Below are 23,488 nucleotides of genomic sequence, written 5' to 3' on the forward strand. Positions count from 1 at the left end.
GTGATAAACAGAATCGGGAGAACAAATAAGCAGTAGACAGCTATTCTATTGGATCACCCTTCATATTCTATTGGATCACCCTTCAAAATAATGCTTAACAATTGTATTCTGTTTTTCATCTTAAGATCACTGTAAATTTTAACTAATTATGTGTCACCTCTGTTAGGTAGGAATGTAATCAGTGGAGCTGGTGAGGAACTTTTCAATGAAACCTTTTTTCCATCAAAAAATGCCAATTGGTTGAAACCAAAACAAAACCAAACTTCAAAATCATCAGACTAGCCCATTTTGACATTTTCAAAATGAAAAGTTCTGATATTTGCTTCCAAACAACTTTTCATTTAACATTTAAGTTAATGAATAGTAAAAAAAAATGTTAAATTAAAAAGATCGAAGTGGAAACAAAATGGTTCAAAATTATCAAAACAAAATTGACTGATCCAATCTGAATATTTTTTCAATTACTAATTCATGAAAATTCTTGAGATTTTGACTTTCAGGCCAGGATTTTTTTTTCAAAATCTTTAAAATTCTTGCTGTATTGGAAAAAATTTTTTGACAAGCTCTAATAGTTCTTTGAAGGAATGGGCTGTGTGGGAATAGAATGTTAAAGGGCAACAGTTTGGGTGCTAAACTTGCATTTTCAAACATACCTACATGTGAAAACTGCACTGATGGGAGCCTAGTGACCCAATTTGTGAAAACAACCATCTGTGCTTACAAAACAATAACATATGCAAACTAATGCACAGAAGAGACCCAACCCTGGGCCAAATCCTCAGTTGGTGTAAATCAGCATAGATCCATTGTACTCGGTAGAGATTGTGAGAACAAAACAGATTAGGTTTCTAGGTGAATTGGCTGATATCCACCAGAGATTTTCAATAATTCTGGCTCAAGTTGTTTATTGAGAGAAAGATGACTTAATATCCTTTTAATAAATTGTTATTAAAGTTAATCAACAAACAACAAATAAATCAAAACTTACCACTAAGGCTAAACTACTGTAAACTAACCAAGGGTTCAACAATTAAGTTAAACTGAGGTCAAAATAATAGCAAATAGACAAGTTAACAGCAATATTGAAATTAAGCAATACATTTAGTCAAATCATCAAATTAATACAGCAGATGATCTATCCGTATAAGTCCTAAAAGATGAATCTAAGGAGGTAGCTCGCTGTCTATTGAGTAACAGACTCCACTTAGAGAATTTCCCTATGGTAACAAAATCAGCTTAGCTCAGAGCCGCACAGAGGTGGGGGGCAAGTGAGGCAATTTGCCCCAGGCCCTGGGCCCTGCAGGGGCCCCCACGAGAGTTTTTCAGGGCTCCTGGAAAGGGGTCCTTCACTTGCTCCGGTGGCCCTGGAAAACTCTTGCGGAGCCCGGGCTCTCGAAGCTTCTTCCGCTCCGGGTCTTCGGGGGCAATTCGGCGGCAGGGGGTCCTTCCGCCCCGGGACCCACCACCACAGTGCCCCGAAGACCCATTGTGGGGGGTCCTTCCACTCCAGGACCCACCGCCGAAGTGCCCCGATGACCCGTGGCAGGGGGTCGTTCCGCTTCGGGACCCGCCACCGAAGACCCCAGGCCCCCTGAATCCTCTGGGCGGCCCTGGCTTAGCTAGCTGAATATTTTAATACTAAAATCAAATTATTGTTTACCACTAAATTACATCCTCAGAGACAAATGAAGCTTCCACCTTAGATCTCACTATTATGTATAGTGGCTAATCTGTTTCATCTCCCCTGCCTCCACCAAACACATAACAGACGTTAACAAAACACTAGGATAAACAAAGTTGAGCAGCTCTCACTGAACAGATTATAGCTAACAGCTTAGTTTCGCTGGTCTCTTTCACAGAAGGGGAACACACATTCAGTGCTTTTACAAGGCAGAGTTTAGGGCTATTTAGATTTGGGGGGTTATTCATTAGCACTTTCCCATGTGGTTTGTACAGGGGAATCCTCAGCCAGGAAACTACAGGTGGTTTGGAAACTTAACACCGCAAAAAATCTGCCCCACAGTATTGACTGTGATCCCTTGACCTTTGTGGTATTATATGTTTGGCCCCCAGGCTGGAAACTGCTGATCTAGGGGGTCAGTCACAATCTCAAATGCTGATGGATTGCAAGGTGAATCTTACTGTTTATAATTACAAAAGACCCTGGGTGGAGAGTGGGCTATATTGGTGTCTTTAAGACACCTTTGCACCTTCCTGACCCTAGGCATGCCCCATAGGACTTCCAAGGGAGTCCTTGGAAGGGAGCTTTACAGCTGTTTTCTACTGTTCATGTGCTGGGAGAATCCTTATGGCATTGAGGAGCCAGAGCTGCAGTGAGAATCTCACAGCATATCCCTTCAGCTCTCTCTGAGTCCTTACTTCAACAAAAGGGCTCAGCTGGAGTATTGTGTCCAGTTCTGGGCACCGCATTTCAAGAAAGATGTGGAGAAATTGGAAAGGGTCCAGAGAAGAGCAACAAGAATGATTAAAGGTCTTGAGAACATGACCTATGAAGAAAGGCTGAAAGAATTGGGTTTGTTTAGTTTGGAAAAGAGAAGACTGAGAGGGGACATGATAGCAGTTTTCAGGTATTTAAAAGGGTGTCATAAGGAGGAGGGAGAAAACTTGTTCACCTTAGCCTCTAAGGATAGAACAAGAAGCAATGGGTTTAAACTGCAGCAAGGGAGGTCTAGGTTGGACATTAGGAAAAAGTTCCTAACTGTCAGGGTGGTTAAACACTGGAATAAATTGCCTAGGGAGGTTGTGGAATCTCCATCTCTGGAGATATTTAAGAGTAGGTTAGATAAATGTCTATCAGGGATGGTCTAGACAGTATTTGGTCCTGCCATGCGGGCAGGGGACTGGACTCTATGACCTCTCGAGGTCCCCTCCAGTCCTAGAATCTATGAATCTATGAATCTATAAAATTCTGAAAATTGATGTCAACAGGAATTTTGCCAAAGTGGGGATTATAATAGCTGGGGAATTTGGCTCAGAACAGTTTTGAAACCCTTTGTTTTGTTTTTTATTTAGACTATTAAAATATTTTGTTTTAATGTAATAGCTTTTTTCATATTGTTTTTCTGTCTAGTCAAATATCTTGTATGCTTCCACTGGAAATTGTCCTTTTTTCTCTGTGCATGTCATGTCATGCCTGGCTCTGGCCAAGATATGATTTGTGAACTACTGTAAATAAAAACTTACCTGTGGTACATAATTTTCAAAGGGAAAGCATTTAACTAACATCCAGAGCTAATGTAAGAAAGCACTTTGTCACAGTATTGCTACTGAACATGAAAAAATCAAAGAATTTCATAATCTTTTTGCCCAAATCCTAGGAGACTCAACATAATTTTACCGTAAACACATCCCTGCTAGTAGTTCTAACTCTTTTAAACATTTCTCATAGCTAGAGTATGCTCTTTTATGAATTCCCATTGAGGTTTGGATCTTTTTTTATCAAAAGGTTCACTTTGCTTTGAGTTCTTCCTTATGAAGATCATTATATCACAAGGCTGTCTTGTCAGACAATAATGTAGTATTGCCCTGTCTTCTGTTACCACTCCATTTGCATGATGTCATATTGCATTGCCAAATGTATGCCTCATAGCAATTAATCACAGGAAGAAAACAAAAATGCAGCTTTTTATATTGTAACAAAACCAAAATCAAGTTGTCACAGCATCGCAGTGTGAAACCTGAAGTAGAAATTAAAGTTAAGCAACATTCCAAATCTTCAGATGACTAGAAAAAATAATTGCAGCAGATTCTCTTCTGACTTACACCAGGGTAATTCCATTGAAGTTCCCATCTACAGCAGTACAACACACCTACATTGACATTCTGCACAACTATAGCTACAATGATATAAAAAAGACCATTATAGATTCATAGATTATAAATCCAGAAGTCTAGATTATAAGGACATGGAATTCCCTAAATTAATTCCTGTTTGAACTAGAGCATATTATTTAGAAAAACATCTTGATTTAAAAATTTCCAGTGATAGAGAACGTACCACAGTCCTGGTGAAGTTGCACTACTGATTAATTACCCTCACTGTTAAACATTTATACTTTATTTCTAGTCTGAAATTTGTCTAGGTTCAACTTCAGTCATTTGATTTTGTTATACCTTTGCCTGCTAGAATGAATACCCCTGTATTGTGGGTACTTTAGATTGTAATTGTCACCCTTTCATCGTCTTTTTGATAAATTTAATAACTTATGCTCCTTTAAGGAATGTTTTCCAATCCTTTAATGATTTTCATGCCTCTTCTCTGAACATTCCAATTTATCAAAGTCCTTCTTGAATTATGGACAGCAGAACTGGACACGGTATTCCAGCAGCAGTCACACCAGTGCCAAATACAGAGGCAATATCATCTCTTGTAGCAGGGTTGCCATTTATTGACCACCCACTTTTAGCCAGAGGTGACTCTGCAGCATGCTCACTCTGTTTCCCCTATTCAGGGCCACTTAGGAACTCCTCGGAGTATTTCTTTGGACTACCCCTCACCACCACATGGGGCTGGGTTAATGCAGTGCACAGTGGTCCTCAATGTTTCCAAAATAAATACAATAGTTCAAACTCATCTCAGGTTCTTCTTCTGCATACGGAGCTCTTATTCTACCCCAGACTGTTCTTTATGGACCCGTGATGCTGTCCTTCCTAGCAGGAGCTCAGCCTACTGGCTCTGGCATCCTTCCCCCTGTCACGGCACTCTCTGTTCTGAGGGATAAGGCAGCATATATACAGCCCTCTTTTGGATACATTCCTGTCTAGGTGTTCAGGAGAGAGGGGAGCCTTGCCCCCATCCTTCTGTACAGGATCCTGGTCCAGGGGCCTTAAAGGGACAATGTCCTGGTTTTTCCCATCCATCTACTAATTCATCAGGACTGTTTCCTGTCTGCCTGCAACAAGACCATTTTTAAGTTTATTCCAACATTCCTGGAGCCAGGTTTTCTGGTCCCCTCTAGTCTGAAAGGGTCAGTTTACTCTGTGACACATCTCTAGTCCTATTCAATATTCCCCTGTTTATACAGGGAAGGATCATATTAGTTCTTTTGACCACAGCATTGCACTAGGATCACATGTTCAGTTGATTATCTATTGTGACCCTCAAGTCTTTCTTAGGGTCCTTGCTTCCCAGAATAGAGTCCCATGTCCTATGAGTATATTGAAACGCATATTGTTGTTTGCTTCCAGTTTACCCAGTAATCTGGGTCTGGTCTGTCCTCTTCAATGTTTACTAATACCTCCCAGTCTTTGTGTTATCTACAAACTTTTATCAATAATGATTTTATGTTTTTCTCCAGGTCATTGATAAAAATGTTAAATAGTGCAGGGCCAAAAACCAATCCTGGTGACTCCCCAGTAGAAACACACCCACTCAATGACGAGTTCCCATTTACACTTGCATTTTGAGACCAATTGGGTAGCCAGCTTTTAATCCATTCAGTGTATGCTATGTTGATTTTTATATTGTTCTAGTTTCTTGATCAAAGTGTTGTGCGGTACCAAGTCAAACATTATTACCTTTATCAGCAAAATTTGTAATCTCATTCAAAAAGTATATCAAGTTAGTTTGGCAAAATATGTTTTCTACAAACCCATGTTGATTTTCATTAATTATATTACCCTCCTTTAATTCTTTATTAATCAAGTCCCTTGACAGGTATTTCATTATTTTGCTGGGAGTAATGTCAGTCTGACAAGCCTATAACTACCCAGGTTATCCTGTTGACCCTTTCTTGGCTCTTGGAAGACAGCACACCATCCTGTTGTCTTTTTGCCTCTTGCAGAATGTTCTTTCCATTCTTCTTAGTATGGAATCTCCAACAAGGGTCATCTGTCTTCCTTGGACAGTTGGGGATCTCTTTGTGGGCACACTTGATTGCCTTGTGGGTTACGATATGTCCCATACAGCAATGTATTCCATTCCTCCCACCAGGAACTTCAGAGTTTTTCTGCAGTTTTCTCACTGACAATATAACAGTAGGATACGTCTAGCTGTGTAGAATTCCTCTTGGTTTTCTTTCTGATAAATCATAGCCTGCCCATCATCATCCACTTTCGTTAGGGGGTTAGTGGTGCTTTCCCATGGCTTCTCTATTTGCAGCTGGTGTTGAATATAAAAGAATGTTTGCCTACTGAATTGAGGAGCAGCATATATGCTATGCCATTATGCATTCTATATATTTGCTGTCTATAATGCGGTAGATAACATATTAAAGCACTGAGAAGAAACAACTGAGGAGAGTTGGCAGTTTTTCAAAGGGACACTATTAAGGGCCCAAAAGCAAGCTATTCCACTGGTTAGGAAAGATACAAAATGTGGCAAAAGACCACCTTGGCTTAACCACGAGATCTTGCATGATCAAAAAAATAAAAAGGAGTCATATAAAAAATGGAAACTGGGACAGATTACAAAGGATGAATATAGGCAAACAATGCAGGGGCAAGATTAGAAAGGCAAGACACAAAATGAACTCAAACTAGCTACAGGAATAAAGGGAAACAAGACGACTTTTTATCAATACATTAGAAGCAAGAGGAAGACCAAAGACAGGGTAGGCCCACTGCTTAGTGAAGAGGGAGAAACAGTAACAGGAAACTTGGAAATGGCAGAGATGCTTAATGACTTCTTTGTTTCGGTCTTCACCGAGAAGTCTGAAGGAATGCCTAACATAGTGAATGCTAATGGGAAGGGGGTAGGTTTAGCAGATAAAATAAAAAAAGAACAAGTTAAAAATCACTTAGAAAAGTTAGATGCCTGCAAGTCACCATGGCCTGATGAAATGCATCTTAGAATACTCAAGGAGCTAATAGAGGAGGTATCTGAGCCTCTAGCTGTCATCTTTGGAAAATCATGGGAGACGGGAGAGATTCCAGAAGACTGGAAAAGGGCAAATATAGTGCCCATCTATAAAAAGGGAAATAAAAACAACCCAGGAAACTACAGATCAGTTAGTTTAACTTCTGTGCCAGGGAAGATAATGGAGCAAGTAATTAAGGAAATCATCTGCAAACACTTGGAAGGTGGTAAGGTGATAGGGGACAGCCAGCATGGATTTGTAAAGAACAAATCATGTCAAACCAATCTGATAGCTTTCTTTGATAGGATAACGAGTCTTGTGGATAAGGGAGAAGCTGTGGATGTGGTATACCTAGATTTTAGTAAGGCATTTTATACAGTCTCGCATGATATTCTTATCGATAAACTAGGCAAATACCATTTAGATGGGGCTACTATAAGGTGGGTGCATAACTGGCTGGATAACCGTACTCAGAGAGTTGTTATTAATGGTTCCCAATCCTGCTGGAAAGGCATAACGAGTGGGGTTCCGCAGGGGTCTGTTTTGGGGCCAGCTCTGTTCAATATCTTCATTAACGACTTAGATATTGGCATAGAAAGTACGCTTATTAAGTTTGCAGATGATACCAAACTGGGAGGGATTGCAACTACTTTGGAGGACAGGGTCATAATTCAAAATGATCTGGACAAATTGGAGAAATGGTCTGAAGTAAACAGGATGAAGTTTAACAAATACAAATGCAAAGTGTTCCACTTAGGAAGAAAAAATCAGTTTCACACATACAGAATGGGAAGAGACTGTCTAGGAAGGAGTACGGCAGAAAGGGATCTAGGGGTTATAGAGGACCACAAGCTAAATATGAGTCAACAGTGTGATGCTGTTGCAAAAAAAGCAAACATGATTCTGGGATGTATTAACAGGTGTGTTGTGAGCAAGACACGAGAAGTCATTCTTCCGCTCTACTCGCCTCTGGTTAGGCCTCAGCTGGAGTATTGTTTGCAGTTCTGGGCACCGCATTTCAAGAAAGATGTGGAGAAATTGGAACGGGTCCAGAGAAGAGCAACAAGAATGATTAAAGGTCTTGAGAACATGACCTATGAAGGAAGGCTGATGGAATTGGGTTTTTTTAGTTTGGAAAAGAGAAGACTGAGAGGGGACATGATAGCAATTTTCAGGTATCTAAAAGGGTGTCATAAGGAGGAGGGAGAAAACTTGTTCACCTTAGCCTCTAAGGATAAAACAAGAAGCAATGGGCTTAAACTGCAGCAAGGGAGGTCTAGGTTGGACATTAGGAAAAAGTCTGGAATAAATTGTCTAGGGAGGTTGTGGAATCTCCATCTCTGGAGATATTTAAGAGTAGGTTAGATAAATGTCTATCAGGGATGGTCTAGACATGAGGGCAGGGGACTGGACTCAATGACCTCTCGAGGTCCCTTCCAGTCCTAGAATCTATGCAAGTATTTCAGGATCCCCACCACCTCATAAGTCTCATAGTGCTATCTCAAGGGCTTGTATCCACATTGAAACACCTTCTGGTATTTAGAGTTTCCAGTGTTGCACCTAGGGCAATGGCTGATCTTGCTTTAGCTTGGTGTGGAACTTCCTCACTCAAACTATCTTCCTCAGTTCATCCCTAATTAATTAAAAAAAAAACCCAAACACCTAAAAGCTCACTTTTTCCAGATGTTTTTTCTCTATCAGTCTGTCCCTCTGAAGAACTTACCTTTTTATTATTTTATTCATCTGTTTTTATCTAGATTCATTATACTGTGGTTAATTTATTTACCACCCTGAGCAATTTGCCAGATGGCTGAAATACTTTCTAAACATTATAAAACTATTTATAAACAAATTCATGATCACATTATCCTTTCCAAACTGGCCAGCCTGAGAACATTTAGTGTTGTTTTGGATGAGAGAAAGTAAAAAGGACATTTCTGACTGAGATACAATGTTCAGAAATCAAATGGTTATAGTTTGATTGTGCTCTTAACAAGACTTTAACCTTAAACCTTTTTAATCTGATTTCAAATCCAGTAAGCACATTATCTAGTGTTTGTGAACACATATGATTATTTAACTAATATGTGTATGTAGTTATTGTTAAGACTATACAGTTTAGCATATTTCACAACAAATTTTCTGCTACTAAAAGTAATACATGAGGGAATGACCTTTAATAGCACTTCACACTTATTAAAATACAAATTGTTCGAGGTAGGGAGATGCTACTACATGGAATGAATGAATTTCTATCATAAAAGATACAAGAGAAAAATCAACCTGTTTAGGAAATATTCTCAGAAAGCTTTTGTACGGGCAGCCACTTACGGTTGAATAAATGTCTTGGGTGAGGAGTTAAGAGGTATTTGCATAGATTGTAATTATGTGCACTAATGTGTGTTCAAAAGCAATACCAGTAGAAATGTATGTTGTTTAGATATTCATATTAATCTCTCAGGTGCACATTAGAATAAAGTTTAAAATATTTTATATAAAGGATGGAAAAGGAAATTAAATTCAGTTTTGTTTATTTTTCCCCCTCTGCAGATATTTTTAAATGCAGATATAATCCGACTGGGAAATCTACCAATGGGTTCCTTTTCATCTTCCCCATCTAGTTCCTCAACTCCTCGACAGACTATCTATGAGCTCTGCGTTTGTCCCAATGGTAAACTGTACCTTTCCCCGGCAGGAGCAGGCTCTACTTGTCAATCCACTAGCAACATCTGTTTGTGGAGCTGAAATGACTCCGGTTTCTCCTCACACCAGAATAGCCTTTTGTTACTGTCCCTCTGCTTCACAGTTCTGCTCGGTTTCCCTTATGACAAGTTTGAAGCTTCAAATGGCCTGCAGAGCAACTTCTTCCAGTGTAAGCAGGAATACAACGCTGCCTTCTCTTGTGGCTCATGTTACCACTCAACGTAGAGATGGGAGTGAGATATTCAAAAATAAATGTAATCTTCATCAGGAAACCTGGATCATAATATCATCTTTTGTCCAAAAGGGAGAATAACACAGGTGCCTTTGCTACGTGAAGTGAAGCACATAGTTTTAGTTTTATGCAGGACCTGGATATGAACTGCACACATATATACAGTACTTATACAAATTTGCCCAGAATCCAATCGTGAGATGAATAGGTAACCCCTGTATGATAATTAACTTTACTGTCTGAAAGCACAATTTTCCATTCATCTTTTTGGATGTACACTTTTATCCCTGAATTTTAAAATTTTGAAGCATTGTGTGATGCTTGCTTTACTAAACAATTAAAATTCAGTACATGGTTTTTAACAAAAAAAAAAAAAAAAAAAGACAGAATCCCTCTGAGTTTTGTTTCTTTAAAACAAATGTGTTGTTACTCTGTCTCCTAAGTCTAGGGTTTTGTATGTTTAGGTAAATTTTGCAAGCACTCAGCAATATTAAATTTCCAGAGTTCAAAACACATCAACTCTTGTTTTGTCAGATCTGAATAGCCTTACACAGTTATTAGTGGGTTATTGCACATGAAGTGATTGCTTTAAGTAAAACATTCAGTTCTGGAAAAGAACAGGATAAAGAGGGAAATACTGATGATATGAAGCTGTCTGATCAAATAGGTATTTTTCAGAAGACCTTTATGATTGGCAAAAAAAGACACACTCTTCAAAGGTATATCTTGTCCATTTTATAGCATTTATAGCTTGTCTATCCGCTGCCATTTGAACATAATACAAACACATAATACTAATGTAATGCATAACACCAAGAAGCAATTCATTTACAACTGGAATGGCACCCTCAGATTTATTATCCTTTTTTCTTTTGTCATCTGCTATTAAGGTTTTTAAAGTGATAGCATTAAAAATCCATGAGCAAATATGAAATGACATAGAATATTAACAAGTACATTGACATTGTGTTGACTCCACCAGGTCTGTGTTTAGATAAAGCTATCATAGTTCCCCTCAGCTTTCCATAGTAACTCTCTTTTTGACTAGCTTGACCTGGGAACTTAGTTCTCTTCCATTTTTCATTACCTTTTTTTTTTTTAGTAATTGAGCTCCTGCAAAAGACACTTTGGTATGTTGTTGATAAATTTGTCTCACTGCTGCTTAACAAGAGTATCTTGAAACTTGCAGAATCCAGGAATGTAAAACAGATAAAAAATGTTTCCTATTGTGGGAAGATGACTTGATAACAATAAGGTAAGTGTGCTTTTAAATATTATCTTTTCAGTTATCCCACCCAGCTCATAGTTTTAGCTGTGTCTAACTATAAGAACACCAATGCAATGACTAGCTCTCAAATTAACTCTGAAGTCAGGGAAAGTAGTATTAGAGGGGTAGAAAATAAAAAGTGAAACTTGGCAACCATAAAAATGTGATTAATTTTCTATTTTAGTGTCATCTATAGGGTTTATTTTGTTCACTACAGGTGACATTCACCCTTATGCAGAAGACCAGCACAAGGTCTGTACACTGCTTCACAGGTACTTGGCCTTGTTCTAGTCTTATGTGTAGGGATGAATTGCACTGAAAAGGAAGAACTATCCCCTCTGCTACTACATAGTCAAACAAGGATTTTAATTAGACTACTTCATTTGCTCAGATTCTTCAGCTGTTAACTATTGAGTTAAAGTATTTGTTTTGAGACTTTAATTCCTTGTCTTTAATAAAGAAAAATATTTCTGTTATTAGTCATTTGTTTTCCTTTTTCTATAAGCTCATTCTCTGCAATACAAGAAATAAAGAATTGTAGCATTGCAAGAAAACTGTAGGAACTGTCAATGTATACTTGACCTTCAAACAACCTTATGAGGAAAGAGATATCTTTCATTTGGGCACATAGCTAACAGAATGTATGTGTAAAACTCATCAGGACAAATGATATTCCAGGGAGAGGAGGACACCACTGAATGAGTGTGTGTGTCTGAGCTCATACATTCCATCACCTGTGCCCAAGTGTGTATGCTGGTAATTTAAAAGATGGGCAAAAATTGCAGAGAATCATTGATTCAGTGAATTTAACCTTTTGTGCTGTTCTCAAAGTGTTTGTGAACAGACTGAATATTTCTTTACTGTTTAAAGTGCATTGCAGAATGTTTGTGCAAACAATGTCAGCCTGTGGGAACCGCTTGCAATAGTTTGCTGAGTATTCCCTTGAGTATTCTCCATTCATGATATTTGAACTGTATGACTGGTCACCTGAATCATATGGTAGAGTTTTGGTTCCCTGGCTGAATGACCTAACTTGTATAAACTACTTCTACTTCTGCGTGAACTGAAATTCATTACATTGCAAAAACAAATTGAATTATGTGATGAGATTAATTTTGGCTACAAGACTGAATTCATTTTCCACTAGCATTTGTATGTTCAGTGTTGCCAACTCTTGCCAATGTTAATGTGAGTCTTGTGAAATTAGACATTTTACTTTAAACCCCAGCTCATGGAAACAAGTGAATATGTAAGAATCTCAGCATTCATTTAAAAAAAAAGTAAGTTTCTAGCTCTCAAGGTTATGGAGAAAAGCTTAAAAATGTGACCCATTTTTTTTTTAAAGGCAGAAGGAAAATAACAAGAATGGCGTAAATTTTTTTTCCTATCTCATGATTTTTGTGGCCTGACTCATGAATTTTGAATGTTTGAGTTGGCAGTACTGAAAACCTTATTTACAAGTTCCTAAAATGCTTTAAATTAATGTTTCTCCCTGTTTCCCAGTTCAACTGGTGATAATGCTAAAAAAAATGCAAAGTTGCACATACCCATGTATTTAGTTTTCGATGAAGGGCAAGTGGATGCTCTCAGCAAATAGATCACACAGAAACAGGGAGTGATATCACTACATTTCAACTATTGATTTTATGAAGTTGAGGTGTAAATTAAAGGAGTCCACATGTTCAAAACCGAAGGATGTTTTTTATTGCTGTCCTTGCCACCTGTCACCTTGCTGCCTTGCCTAGTCTCTTGGTGTCTTAAATGTTTTTATGGCCATTTATACTAGCTACCATTTTGCTCATGATAAAGCAACTGCAACCCTTTACCCAATTAGTTTGCTTGACTGGCTGAATGTTCCGATACCCCTCTTTAGAAAAGGTATGAGCCTTCTTGTCATGGCTAAGGCAACACCTTCCCAATTTCCAGGTCATTGCATTGTGACAGATGTAGGGCAGGGGTGAGAGTCCCAAAAGCATTTTTAAACCTTTTTTCTTTTAAATTAGTAAATGTCCAATTTGGAAAATAATACCTGGGGCTAAAAAAAAATCCTCCAAGGTGCTTTATAATATATGAATACATGTATCACATACTGCCTCTTTTTATTAGCCTGTTAGCTTGGGCACTACTGAAGTGGTTTTATAGTTGGCTGACCCCCTCAGAATTGCTCATATGGCCACAATGAAATATAAAAAAGACCTTGTTAGCTACATGTATTAATATATATTATAGTATAATATGTTGTAAAAATGTCCCTGTTATAATAGAAAAGGATACTGTCTCTTTCTTGTTTAAAAAAAAAATAAAAAAAATTGAATGACCTCTTTGAGCACTGTTACCTGTATGGTTTTGTACTGCAGTTCATTCACTGGTTAAATGTTAAAGACCAAAGACTGACACTTCTAATAGTATGACAGGATGCTTCCACTTATTCTGTTGGAAGGAAGAGAGGAGAAGTTGTAATTACAACATGAAATGGTAATGTACTTTTGCTCTGTGCAGCATTTTGAGCTGTAGATTTTTTTTTTCCAGAGGGATAGTGTGTCAGTGTTGTCCAATTACATTGTTTTTTAGACATAACCATATCTTTCACTGATTATGAGATCATGAAAAGAGGAAAGAATGTGTATTCCAAAATGTGCCAAAAAGTTGCTTACTTCAACTGAATTTATAATTTACATTGTTTTGCTTGCACAGTGGTTTAACTGGATAACACAATTCACTTTAGACCAATTTAGAAACAGAGGGCTATTTAGTATGGATTGAAGAAAGAGCCATAGGGACTGAAAGAAGTTGATGATGGATGTTAAGGATATTCAGCTGTAATAACTTGTGATATTTTTAGGGTTTCTAAATCATTGCCTACATGTTAACAAAATAAAAGCCAAACTTAGAATATTGGAGTTATCAGCTGATTCACTGTAATGCAGATGCAAACTGGGTAAGAATTTGAGTGTTGTATTGTTTAAAACCATACTTCAAAAAAGGTCTGCTAACCATTTTTTGTTTTGTTTTGTAACTATCATGTTAATGTTTTTTCTTGTGTGTATAGATATATAAAAAGATGAAAATATTTTCTTAAACATACTATGCAATGTTTGTAAAATTGCAATATTACCAAAATTACAAAAGCTGTGCTTTTGTACTCTCTTGCTGTATGTAAAACAAATCTTTTTCTATTTAAATGGATTGTTTGTCCTATAAATTGTAGATAACATATTTAGTCAAAAGCAGTATACTGTATATTCAAGATTTTTTTGTTTGGTTTGTTTTTTTAGTGATATATAACAGCAAGGTTTTGGAAGTTGGAAATTACTTTTGTTGAAAAGGTGGAAGTTCTGCAGCATGTAATTAACACATAGAATTTACAATATGTACTGTACTTTGTATTTGGTCTTAGTATTTTCATCTGGTGCTACTGTATAACCACAATGTGATAGATTAAATAGGAAAACAATGAACAGAATTCATTCAGGATGATCAGATGTCACCGGGAGACTAGAAATGTTAGTACTGAAGAGAAACCAGTTTTTTGTGAGTAGCACATTTCCTATCTATTTTGTCTAAATTTGCAATTTGGTAATAATTTTTCTTGGTTCAATCTAATTTTCTTAACTACATACAAAACAGAGACTGCTAGAGATTGTTTTGAATTTTTTTTTTAAACCACCACCAACACATTTAGATTGACTACTTTGCAGACATTCCAACCTGCAAAATGCATGGATTTTATTTTCATGCCAAGCTCGGAGAAGTTAAAACTAAGAGCATGATTCTAATTTATACAAAGGCCACTTTGCACCACTCTTTTGAAGAAAAGGATCCTTAAAGTCAACATAAATTATATTTGTACCTACTTAGACCCCCTTAACCTTAGAGCTGGTTGGAAATGTTTTAGGTGAAATGTTTTTTAATTTAAAAGTCCTGTGGTGTTGAAAGCACGACTATTTGTGAAAATGGGTCAGTTTCAACGAATCTCCCAGCTAAAAATATTCTTGAAAAAAGTATTTTTAAGATGTTTCATTTAAATGCTTTTGAAACAAAAAAAATCAGTTTTTCCAGTTTTACTTTTTGTTTCAAAATTTAAGTTAATTAGACTGAAAAAAAGTTAAAAGAGAGAAAAGCAGGTTGAAATTTAAATGAAATATTTCAAAATGATCAGAGCAAAATTTTTCAATGGACTTGAACAAAACAATAGTTTGGCTTTTCAGTTCACACAAATGTTTGAGATTTTGATTTTTTGTCCCAATCTAGGACAAGAAAAAATGATGAACTCTTGAAAATATTATCTGGATGGAAAACCATTTCCACTTTACACTGTCAGAGTGGTGTAAAGTGGCCTTAATGTAAGTGTGAATCAGGCCTGTGTTGACTAATTCAAAAATACCAATGCAGTATTCAATAAAACAAAAATATTCTGACCCATTCTATGCAGGTTTGAATTAGTCATTCCCATCCCACTAAACCTGTATAAGTAAGTATAATTTTATATACTCTTCTAATTTTAAGAGCGAATCTACACAGACCACCAACCCATGAAAATTGAACTGATCATTAGAAACTGTTTTGTCTAAAATAAGAACTCACCTGAAACTTTGCTTAGGCCTTGAGCTGAACCCAAATTACATGTTTTTGACATTTTGTTTTTTTTAAATCACCACGCATCTGCACAGTTTGTGCCTTGGGCCAGGACTGGAAGGGAAAGTGCTGGACTACCCTGAAGAAATCATGTACTCTATATCTGGTCAGACCACATCAGGAAGTACCAGATATAGAATCACAGAACTGGAAGGGACCTCAAGAGCTCATCTAGTCCAGTCTCCTGCACTCAAGGCAGGACTAAGTATTATCTAGACCATCCCTGACAGGTGTTTGTCCAACCTACTCTTAAAAATCCCCAGTGATGGAGATTCCACAACCCCCCTAAGCAACTTATTCCAGTGCTTAACCACTTTGACAGTTAGGAAGTTTTTCCCAATGTCAACCTAAACTCTGTTGCTGCAATTTAAGCCCATTGCTGCTTGTCCTATCCTCAGAGGTTAAGAAGAAAAAAATTTCTCCCTCCTCCTTGCAACAACCGTTCATGTACCACAACTAAGCTTGTTCCACATAAATGAGACAGAAACCATTATTAGACCAATAAGATTATGAGAAGCAGCCAAACTTTAGATGCTTCTCTGAGCATCTGACCCTTTTGAGGCTGTACCTCAGAAAAGAGGTAAATAGGCTTTAGAAGCTGTTTTCAGAGAAAAAACAATGGGCCTTTTTTCTGGCCATGCTACAATTGGCACAGGACCTCAGGTGGGGAGCAAAGGTCTCTTTACATCACATATACAACTCCTTGATTCTGGGACCAGCTCAGATTCTGGCATAAACCAGCAGCATTAAACAATATTAGATGTAAATTAGAGTTACTATTTCAGCTGCCAGAGATAGCCAAAGTACAGTTACTGCACTGGGTGTGCCCCCTATGCTGTCAGCTATGTTGGGAGGAGGGTTAGAATATTTTCCACCACTTGGAGAGTTCCCCATGCCAGGGAGTCTGGCCCAGTGAAACACTTCTAAGTTTTCTGTTTTGTGATGTGTGCACTTTTCCTGCTAAATCAAATGTATCTTTGATAGTCTCATCCTAAGTACTATAGTAATTCACTAGAAGGCAAATCCTCACCCTGCATTCCATAGGTCTAGGTAGCCCCCATATGTGAGAACAGGTGCACTTAGTCACAAGATTTCACCAATGTTTTAGGGCCAAATATGAGTTAGTGGGAGGTGTATCTTAGTGAGTATTGCCGGGCCAGGAAACTTTATTCTGTCAAAAAAGATAATTGTTTGATCAGTGGAAATGACTGGTATATACATTCAGGAAAATAAAAATACAGGAAAGTGTCAAAATTAGTTCAACCTATTGTAGGGAGAGTTTTGGGATTATCCAGCTCCCCATAATGTTTTCTACTTAAAATGCCTTTAAAAAAAATCACGAAAAAAGATTTAAAGAAAAGTATCAAAGAAATAAATAACAAAATATTCTATATTATTAACAGTATATATCTGCATTGTATACAAGTATAATAGAGAAGTTACTAGTGTGCTAATAATTTATGCTTCTATATTGTATTAATAACTTTATTACAAACCTAAATTTAGCCAGTACTGCTTACAATATTAAATAACAGCAAACAAAATATTATTTCTTTGATACAGCATTCTGTATCAAACAAGGAAGAATTAGTAGGGGAAGAAAAAGTGGATGGGAAGCTGGGAGGCAGACACCAGGAGAGGGTCGAGTTCAGGATCCTGACACAAGGAAGAAAGGAGAGCAGCAGAATATGGACCCCGGACTTCAAAAAAGCAGACTTTGACTCCCTCAGGGAACTGATGGGCAGGATCACCTGGGAGAATAACATGAGGGGTAAAGGAGTCCAGGAGAGTTGGCTGCATTTTAAAGAATCCTTATTGAGGTTGAAGGAACAAACCATCCCCATATATAGAAAGAATAGTAAATATGGCAGGCGACCAGCTTGGCTTAACAGTGAAATCCTTGCTGATCTTAAACACAAAAAAGAAGCTTACAAGAAGTGGAAGCTTGGACAAATGACCAGGGAGGAGTATAAAAATATTGCTCAGGCATGCAGGAGTGAAATCAGGAAGGCCAAATCACACTTGGAGTTGCAGCTAGCAAGGGATGTTAAGAGTAACAAGAAGGGTTTCTTCAGGTATGTTAGCAACAAGAAGAAGGTCAAAGAAAGTGTGGGACCCTTACTGAATGGGGGAGGCAAACTAGTGACAGAGGGTGTGGAAAAAGCTTTTTTTGTGTCTGTTTTCACGAACAAGGTCAGCTCTCGGACTACTGCACTGGGCAGCACAGTATGGGGAGAAGGTGATCAGCCCTCTGTGGAGAAAGAAGTGGTTCAGGACTATTTAGAAAAGCTGGATGAGTACAAGTCCATGGGGTCGAATACACTGCATCCAAGGGTGCTAAAGGAGTTGGCAGATGTGATTGCAGATCCATTGTCCATTATCTTTGAAAACTCCTGGTGATTGGGAGTGGTCCTGGATGACTGGGAAAAAGCTAATGTAGTGCCCACCTTTAAAAAAGGGAAGAAGGAGGATCCGGGAAACTACAGGCCAGTCAGCCTCACCTCAGTCCCTGGAAAAATCATGGAGCAGGTCCTCAAGGAATCAATTTTGATGCACTTAGTGGAGAGGAAAGTGATCAGGAACAGTCAGCATGGATTCACCAAGGGCAAATCATGCCTGACTAACATAATTACCGTCTATGATGAGATAACTGGCTCTGTGGATAAGGGGAAAGCAGTGGATGTGTTATTCCTTGACTTTAGCAAAGCTTTTGATATGGTCTCCCACAATATTTTTGCCAGTAAGTTAAAGAAGCATGGACTGGATCAATGGACTATAAGGTGGATAGAAAGCTGGCTAGATCATCAGGCTCAACGGGTAGTGATCAATGGCTCCATGTCTAGTTGGCAGCCAGTATCAAGTGGAGTGCCCCAAGGGTCGGTCCTGGGGCCGGTTTTGTTCAATATCTTCATTAATGATCTGGAGGATGGCATAGATTGCACCCTCAGCAAGTTTGCAGATGACACTAAACTGGGAGGAGTGATAGATACGCTGGAGGGTAGGGATAGGATACAGAGGGACCTAGACAAATTAGAGGATTGGGCCAAAAGAAATCTGATGAGGTTCAACAAGGACAAGTGCAGAGTCCTGCTCTTAGGACAGAAGAATCCCATGCATTTTTATAGATTAGGGACTGAGTGGCTAGGCAGCAGTTCCGCAGAAAAGGACCTAGGGGTTACAGTGGACGAGAAGCTGTATCTGGGTCAACAGTGTGCCCTTGTTGCCAAGAAGGCTAACGGCATATTGGGCTGTATAAGTAGAAGCATTGCCAGCAGATTGAGGGACGTGATCATTCCCCTCTATTTGGCATTGGTGAGGCCTCACCTGGAGTACTGTGTCCAGTTTTGGGCTCCACACTACAAGAAGGATGTGGAAAAATTGGGAAAAGAGTCCGCAGAAGGCAACAAAAATGATTAGGGGGCTGGAGCACATAACCTATGAGCAGAGGCTGCGGGAACTGGGATTATTTAGTCTGCAGAAGAGAAGAATGAGGGGGGATTTGATAGCTGCTTTCAACTACATGAAAGGGGGTTCCAAAGAGGATGGATCTAGACTGTTCTCAGTGGTACCAGTGGACAGAACAAGGAGTAATGGTCTCAAGTTACAGTGGGGGAGGTTTAGTTTGGATATTAGGAAAAGCTTTTTCACTAGGAGAGTGGTGAAGCACTGGAATGGGTTACCTAGGGAGGTGGTGGAATCTCCTTCCTTAGAGGTTTTTAAGGTCAGGCTTGACAAAGCCCTGGCTGGGATGATTTAGTTGGGGATTGGTCCTGCTTTGAGCAGGGGGTTGGACTGGATGACCTCCTGAGGTCCCTTCCAACCCTGATATTCTATGATTCACATATCCCATATAAATTAAGGTTCTTCCGTTGCAGTGATTTCTTCTGTACTTTTCAGTATTTTGTAGTGCTTCTTTGAGATCTGCTGCTGAAAAGTGCTATATAAGAGCCAGATATTATTATTATTATTATTATTTATTTTATTATTGTTATTTATTTATTATTATTATTCTCAGAATAGCTCAGATACTTATTTGGATTCCATTGACAAATATTCCAGAGTATGTAAGGAAGGAATGCCAAAGGCAGACTGACAAGGCCTAGTAGAAACATTGCCATAAAGGTAGATAGTCAAGATTCTATCAGCTGCTGTGCCCATCAAAATATTTGATACCACTGGCAAAATTCACTTCTGGCCATGACACTGTCACTGAAGTTGTGCCTGCTTGTCCCAGAAGTGACTCAGATCTTATATATTGAAAGAATAGGGAGCAGATATTGACCATTTTATTTAATTTTTGGAGGGCAGTAATTATTCTCAGACAGTACATCAAAAGTGGCTCTCCCAAGTGTGCACAATATTAATGCAGCTGAAAACGTGCTTATTTCTTTCATGGATGAAAATAGTCATTCTGCTGCCCTATAGGGCAATTATTAACCCTGAGGAAACAGCCAGAGAGCTGATAGGGGAGTGCAGTCATACAATATATAAATCAAGTCTAGTCTCTCTCTCTGACTCTTCTTGGGAAACATCCACAGAAAGGGTCATACACAGAATCCTAGAAATAAATGTGCTTCTCAAATAATGAGGGTGAGCTCTAGGTATGTGTGTGTGTGACAAATAGAAATAAAATAAGCTCAGATCACTAAGGCTCAAGCCAAAGTCTATTGAAATCAATGGGAGTCGTTCTGTTGACTTCATAAACTCTGGATCAGGTTCAAAACTTATATTGCACATTCAATACAAGTTTAATCAAATCACACCATTAAATATACTATTTCTAACATATACAATTAACATTAGTATATTTCCACTCCTACTTCTAACAGCTTGTGAAACTTGGGTCCCAGCTTATTAGCACACATTAATCTGGTTGTGCTGTGTTCCCTGATGTGTCAAAATGCAGCATTAGCAGATGAATTTAAGACCAGTCAGACCATGAAACCATCAACAGAAATAGTATACGTCTGTTGGCACTGCACTGCAAACTGCATCCCCTTCATTCTTTTGTCCGGCTTGTGCGGGCCCATTATTTAAAAGGTGCACTTGGGTTGAGGCTTGAGAATCCCTCCTCCTGGCAGAAAAGTGTTTGTGGAAACCACTTGTCTGAAGTCTCCAGTCAGTTCTAAGGAGGCTCAGTGGACTAATGTCATCCATAATATGGGCTCATGTGCTCCTTTCTCCTACCTAGTGTGTGAAGGACAATAAAATGACCCCTCCTCCCACCCCCCCACAATCAGGACTAGGGCTTGGCTTCCATGACATGATCTACCTTGTTTCCAGACACAGCAGAACCCTTTCTGTGAATCTAGCATGGTGTTCTGGGAGAGGGAGAAACCTACTGGCAGCCACCGGACATGATAGGTGCCTCTGCAGCCTACAGATTTTTCCCAGGGGAAGTCCTTTATGCTAGTATCACTCTTGGAGGGAAGTGGAGGGATAGCTTGATATGCAGGCCTGGGGACTGGGGTATTGATTATACAGCTCCAGATGGAGCCAGGTGGTTTGTGAAGAAGGAATTGTCTTATGTGGAAGGGCCCAAGGTCTGTGGATTCTGCTTAGACTTCCCCGCAGATCTATGGTGTCTGCTGGTTTTACCAGTTGTGCCTCCTTCCCTATCTCAGTTTCCCAAACTTCTGCGGGTTCTCCCTCTCTCCAGACTAGAGGTGAATGTTTCACCCTCTTCCAGGTTCTGCTGTGGGAGGTGCAATCGCATCTGGGCCTAGTTTGAAACACCGATGTAAAGGATGTGTGAATGTAAAGAAGGGAAAGGAAGCCAATGAGTGAAAAAAGCAGAGGAAAAAAAAAAGAAGTGGAGAAGGGGAAGAGCCTAGAAAAAAAAAAAGATGAGAAGATGTCATTTAGAGAAATTAGGGTAATAAATTCCCCCTTTACATTTCTGTTTGCCTCACCAGACATGTTTTAAAACGTGGAAAGAAGAGACAAACCTTCAGGAGACTGTTGACTTGCTAGTCTCTTGTGGGTTTAGATATGTATTAGTGATAGCAAATGGAGGGTATGGGTTATTTTACAGGTTACTATAGTGTTTGCTATGCCAAGCCCTTCCTGGTGACTTCTGAGTTTTTCTGTCTCTGATAGTAGCAACAGGAGAAAAGGATCAGGTAAGGAGCAAGACTGAAAATTATTTGTATGCACACAAAGCCCAAGGACTTCCAGTGGGGTTTCAGGCGCACCAAGGAATGCAAGTTCAGACCCATTACACTAGGTAAATGGAAAAAAGCCAGAGAGCCAGTTGGGAAATAGGGAGATATCCAGTGCATCTATGTATGGTTAGGTTTAACACTCATGGGTTTTAAAAAAGAAAACAGTACCAACCTATCATACGTTTCTTGTATCTCTCTCCATTAGACATAATTTTTTTTAAAAAATCAGTTTCTGGCATCAAAACATTTTGAGTTTGCCTGTGGTCATCTTCACAGCACCCAGAAAAATTATAAACGAAAACAGTCTTATATAAAAATGACAGTAGAAAAATAGTTGTCAAATAATGAGTTTAACAAATAACAGCAACTTTTTTATGTTTTGCAATGTAGCCCTAGCACATATGAAAAGGTAACAGTGAAAGTATAAAAGAAATATCTTTCCATCAAATAAATTTAATTTCAAAATCCTTAAAAACCATGTTAAATTATATGGGACCACTCTCCCTGCTGTTATCTTAGTTTCAACAGTTACTCGTGTGAGGGAACAGGCTACATCTGTAGCTGTGATTTAGGTGGTCCACAGTCTACATAAGGTCATTCACACAAATCTTTTATGATTAATATGTCCCATCGTACAAGTTCTCTAGGTAAATCTGCACATTAGATGTACAATAGACCTGCCAAAATTCTGATGCTGAATGTGGACTGTTTGTACCTCCAGTTTCCTTTGGGGAAGTCAAGGACACTGTGCAAGTTCTTTCTGAAGGACAGTGAAAATTAACATTTTTTTTCATGTATGTTAGCATATTTTTAATGAGCAAAGCACCACATGAGTAACCAGTTTACTAGAGTCACTCTATAATATATCTTGATTTGATTATTTACCTCCAGGTTCCAAAATCTTGCATGGATCGATTCTAAGATTGGTTTTATATTTTTGTTTATCTATAGTACATTATATACTTTTTAGGAGATTTAAATTATATACCTACACCACAACACTTTCTTAATGGCCATATGTTGCTGATAACTGAAAGGGAAAAATACATTTAAATCATATTGTCTCTCATTTTTCAGGTATGATTTCAGTTGATTTAGGTAATATTCCTATCTAGTTTTAGGAAATGTAACAAACCTTTAATCAAATTTGCCACTGTACAGTTTGTGTGTCAAGCATCACTTTAGTTAGACTATTGTGATATCTAAGTATTTACATTCCAAGACAAAAATTTCTAAATGGTGTATTATTCCCTTTTAGAAAAGAAAAGTTGTTTATTACTAGAATTACAGGGGAAAAAGTATATAAATGTATTACCATGTTGTGAAGTACGAAAAGCTATGTTATATCAATTTTTAAATAAATGTGAATAAAAATCTTTAATATGAACCATTGCTAAGTGTGCAACCTCAAATTATTTAACCACTCTGGTGACCTGTTATTTGAAATGAATCTGGGAAGATATACAGTATTGTAAATGTGGTCTTTATATTTTCTTGTGTTATGAGTTGCTTCTTCAATCTTGTAGAAGTTTTGATTATATCTCCTGGAAGGGAGAGAAGTTTTTTTCTTTACAGAACCCCTATATTTTTTGCTGTATTCTTTCATACCGTGTCAATTTATTCTTTGGGTACATTCATACATTATCAATTTATTCTTTGAGTGTTCATT

At 38.3% G+C, this 23,488-nt stretch overlaps 1 protein-coding gene across 2 annotated transcripts in view; it reads left to right on the forward strand.

Moving 5' to 3' along the window:
* SGCZ (sarcoglycan zeta) overlaps positions 1 to 23,144 on the forward strand; it is an 895,864-nt gene extending 872,720 nt beyond the window's left edge. For both annotated transcript variants that reach the window (XM_005282086.4, XM_065596823.1), the window contains one exon: positions 9,369 to 23,144. In XM_005282086.4, the coding sequence (XP_005282143.1) occupies positions 9,369 to 9,563 (195 nt within the window). In that variant the 3' untranslated portion in view covers positions 9,564 to 23,144. The remainder of the gene's footprint in view (positions 1 to 9,368) is intronic.
* Positions 23,145 to 23,488: the final 344 nt, after the last annotated feature.

The sequence above is a fragment of the Chrysemys picta genome, chromosome 5, assembly GCF_011386835.1.
Source record: "Chrysemys picta bellii isolate R12L10 chromosome 5, ASM1138683v2, whole genome shotgun sequence".
Taxonomy (NCBI): Eukaryota; Metazoa; Chordata; order Testudines; family Emydidae; genus Chrysemys; species Chrysemys picta.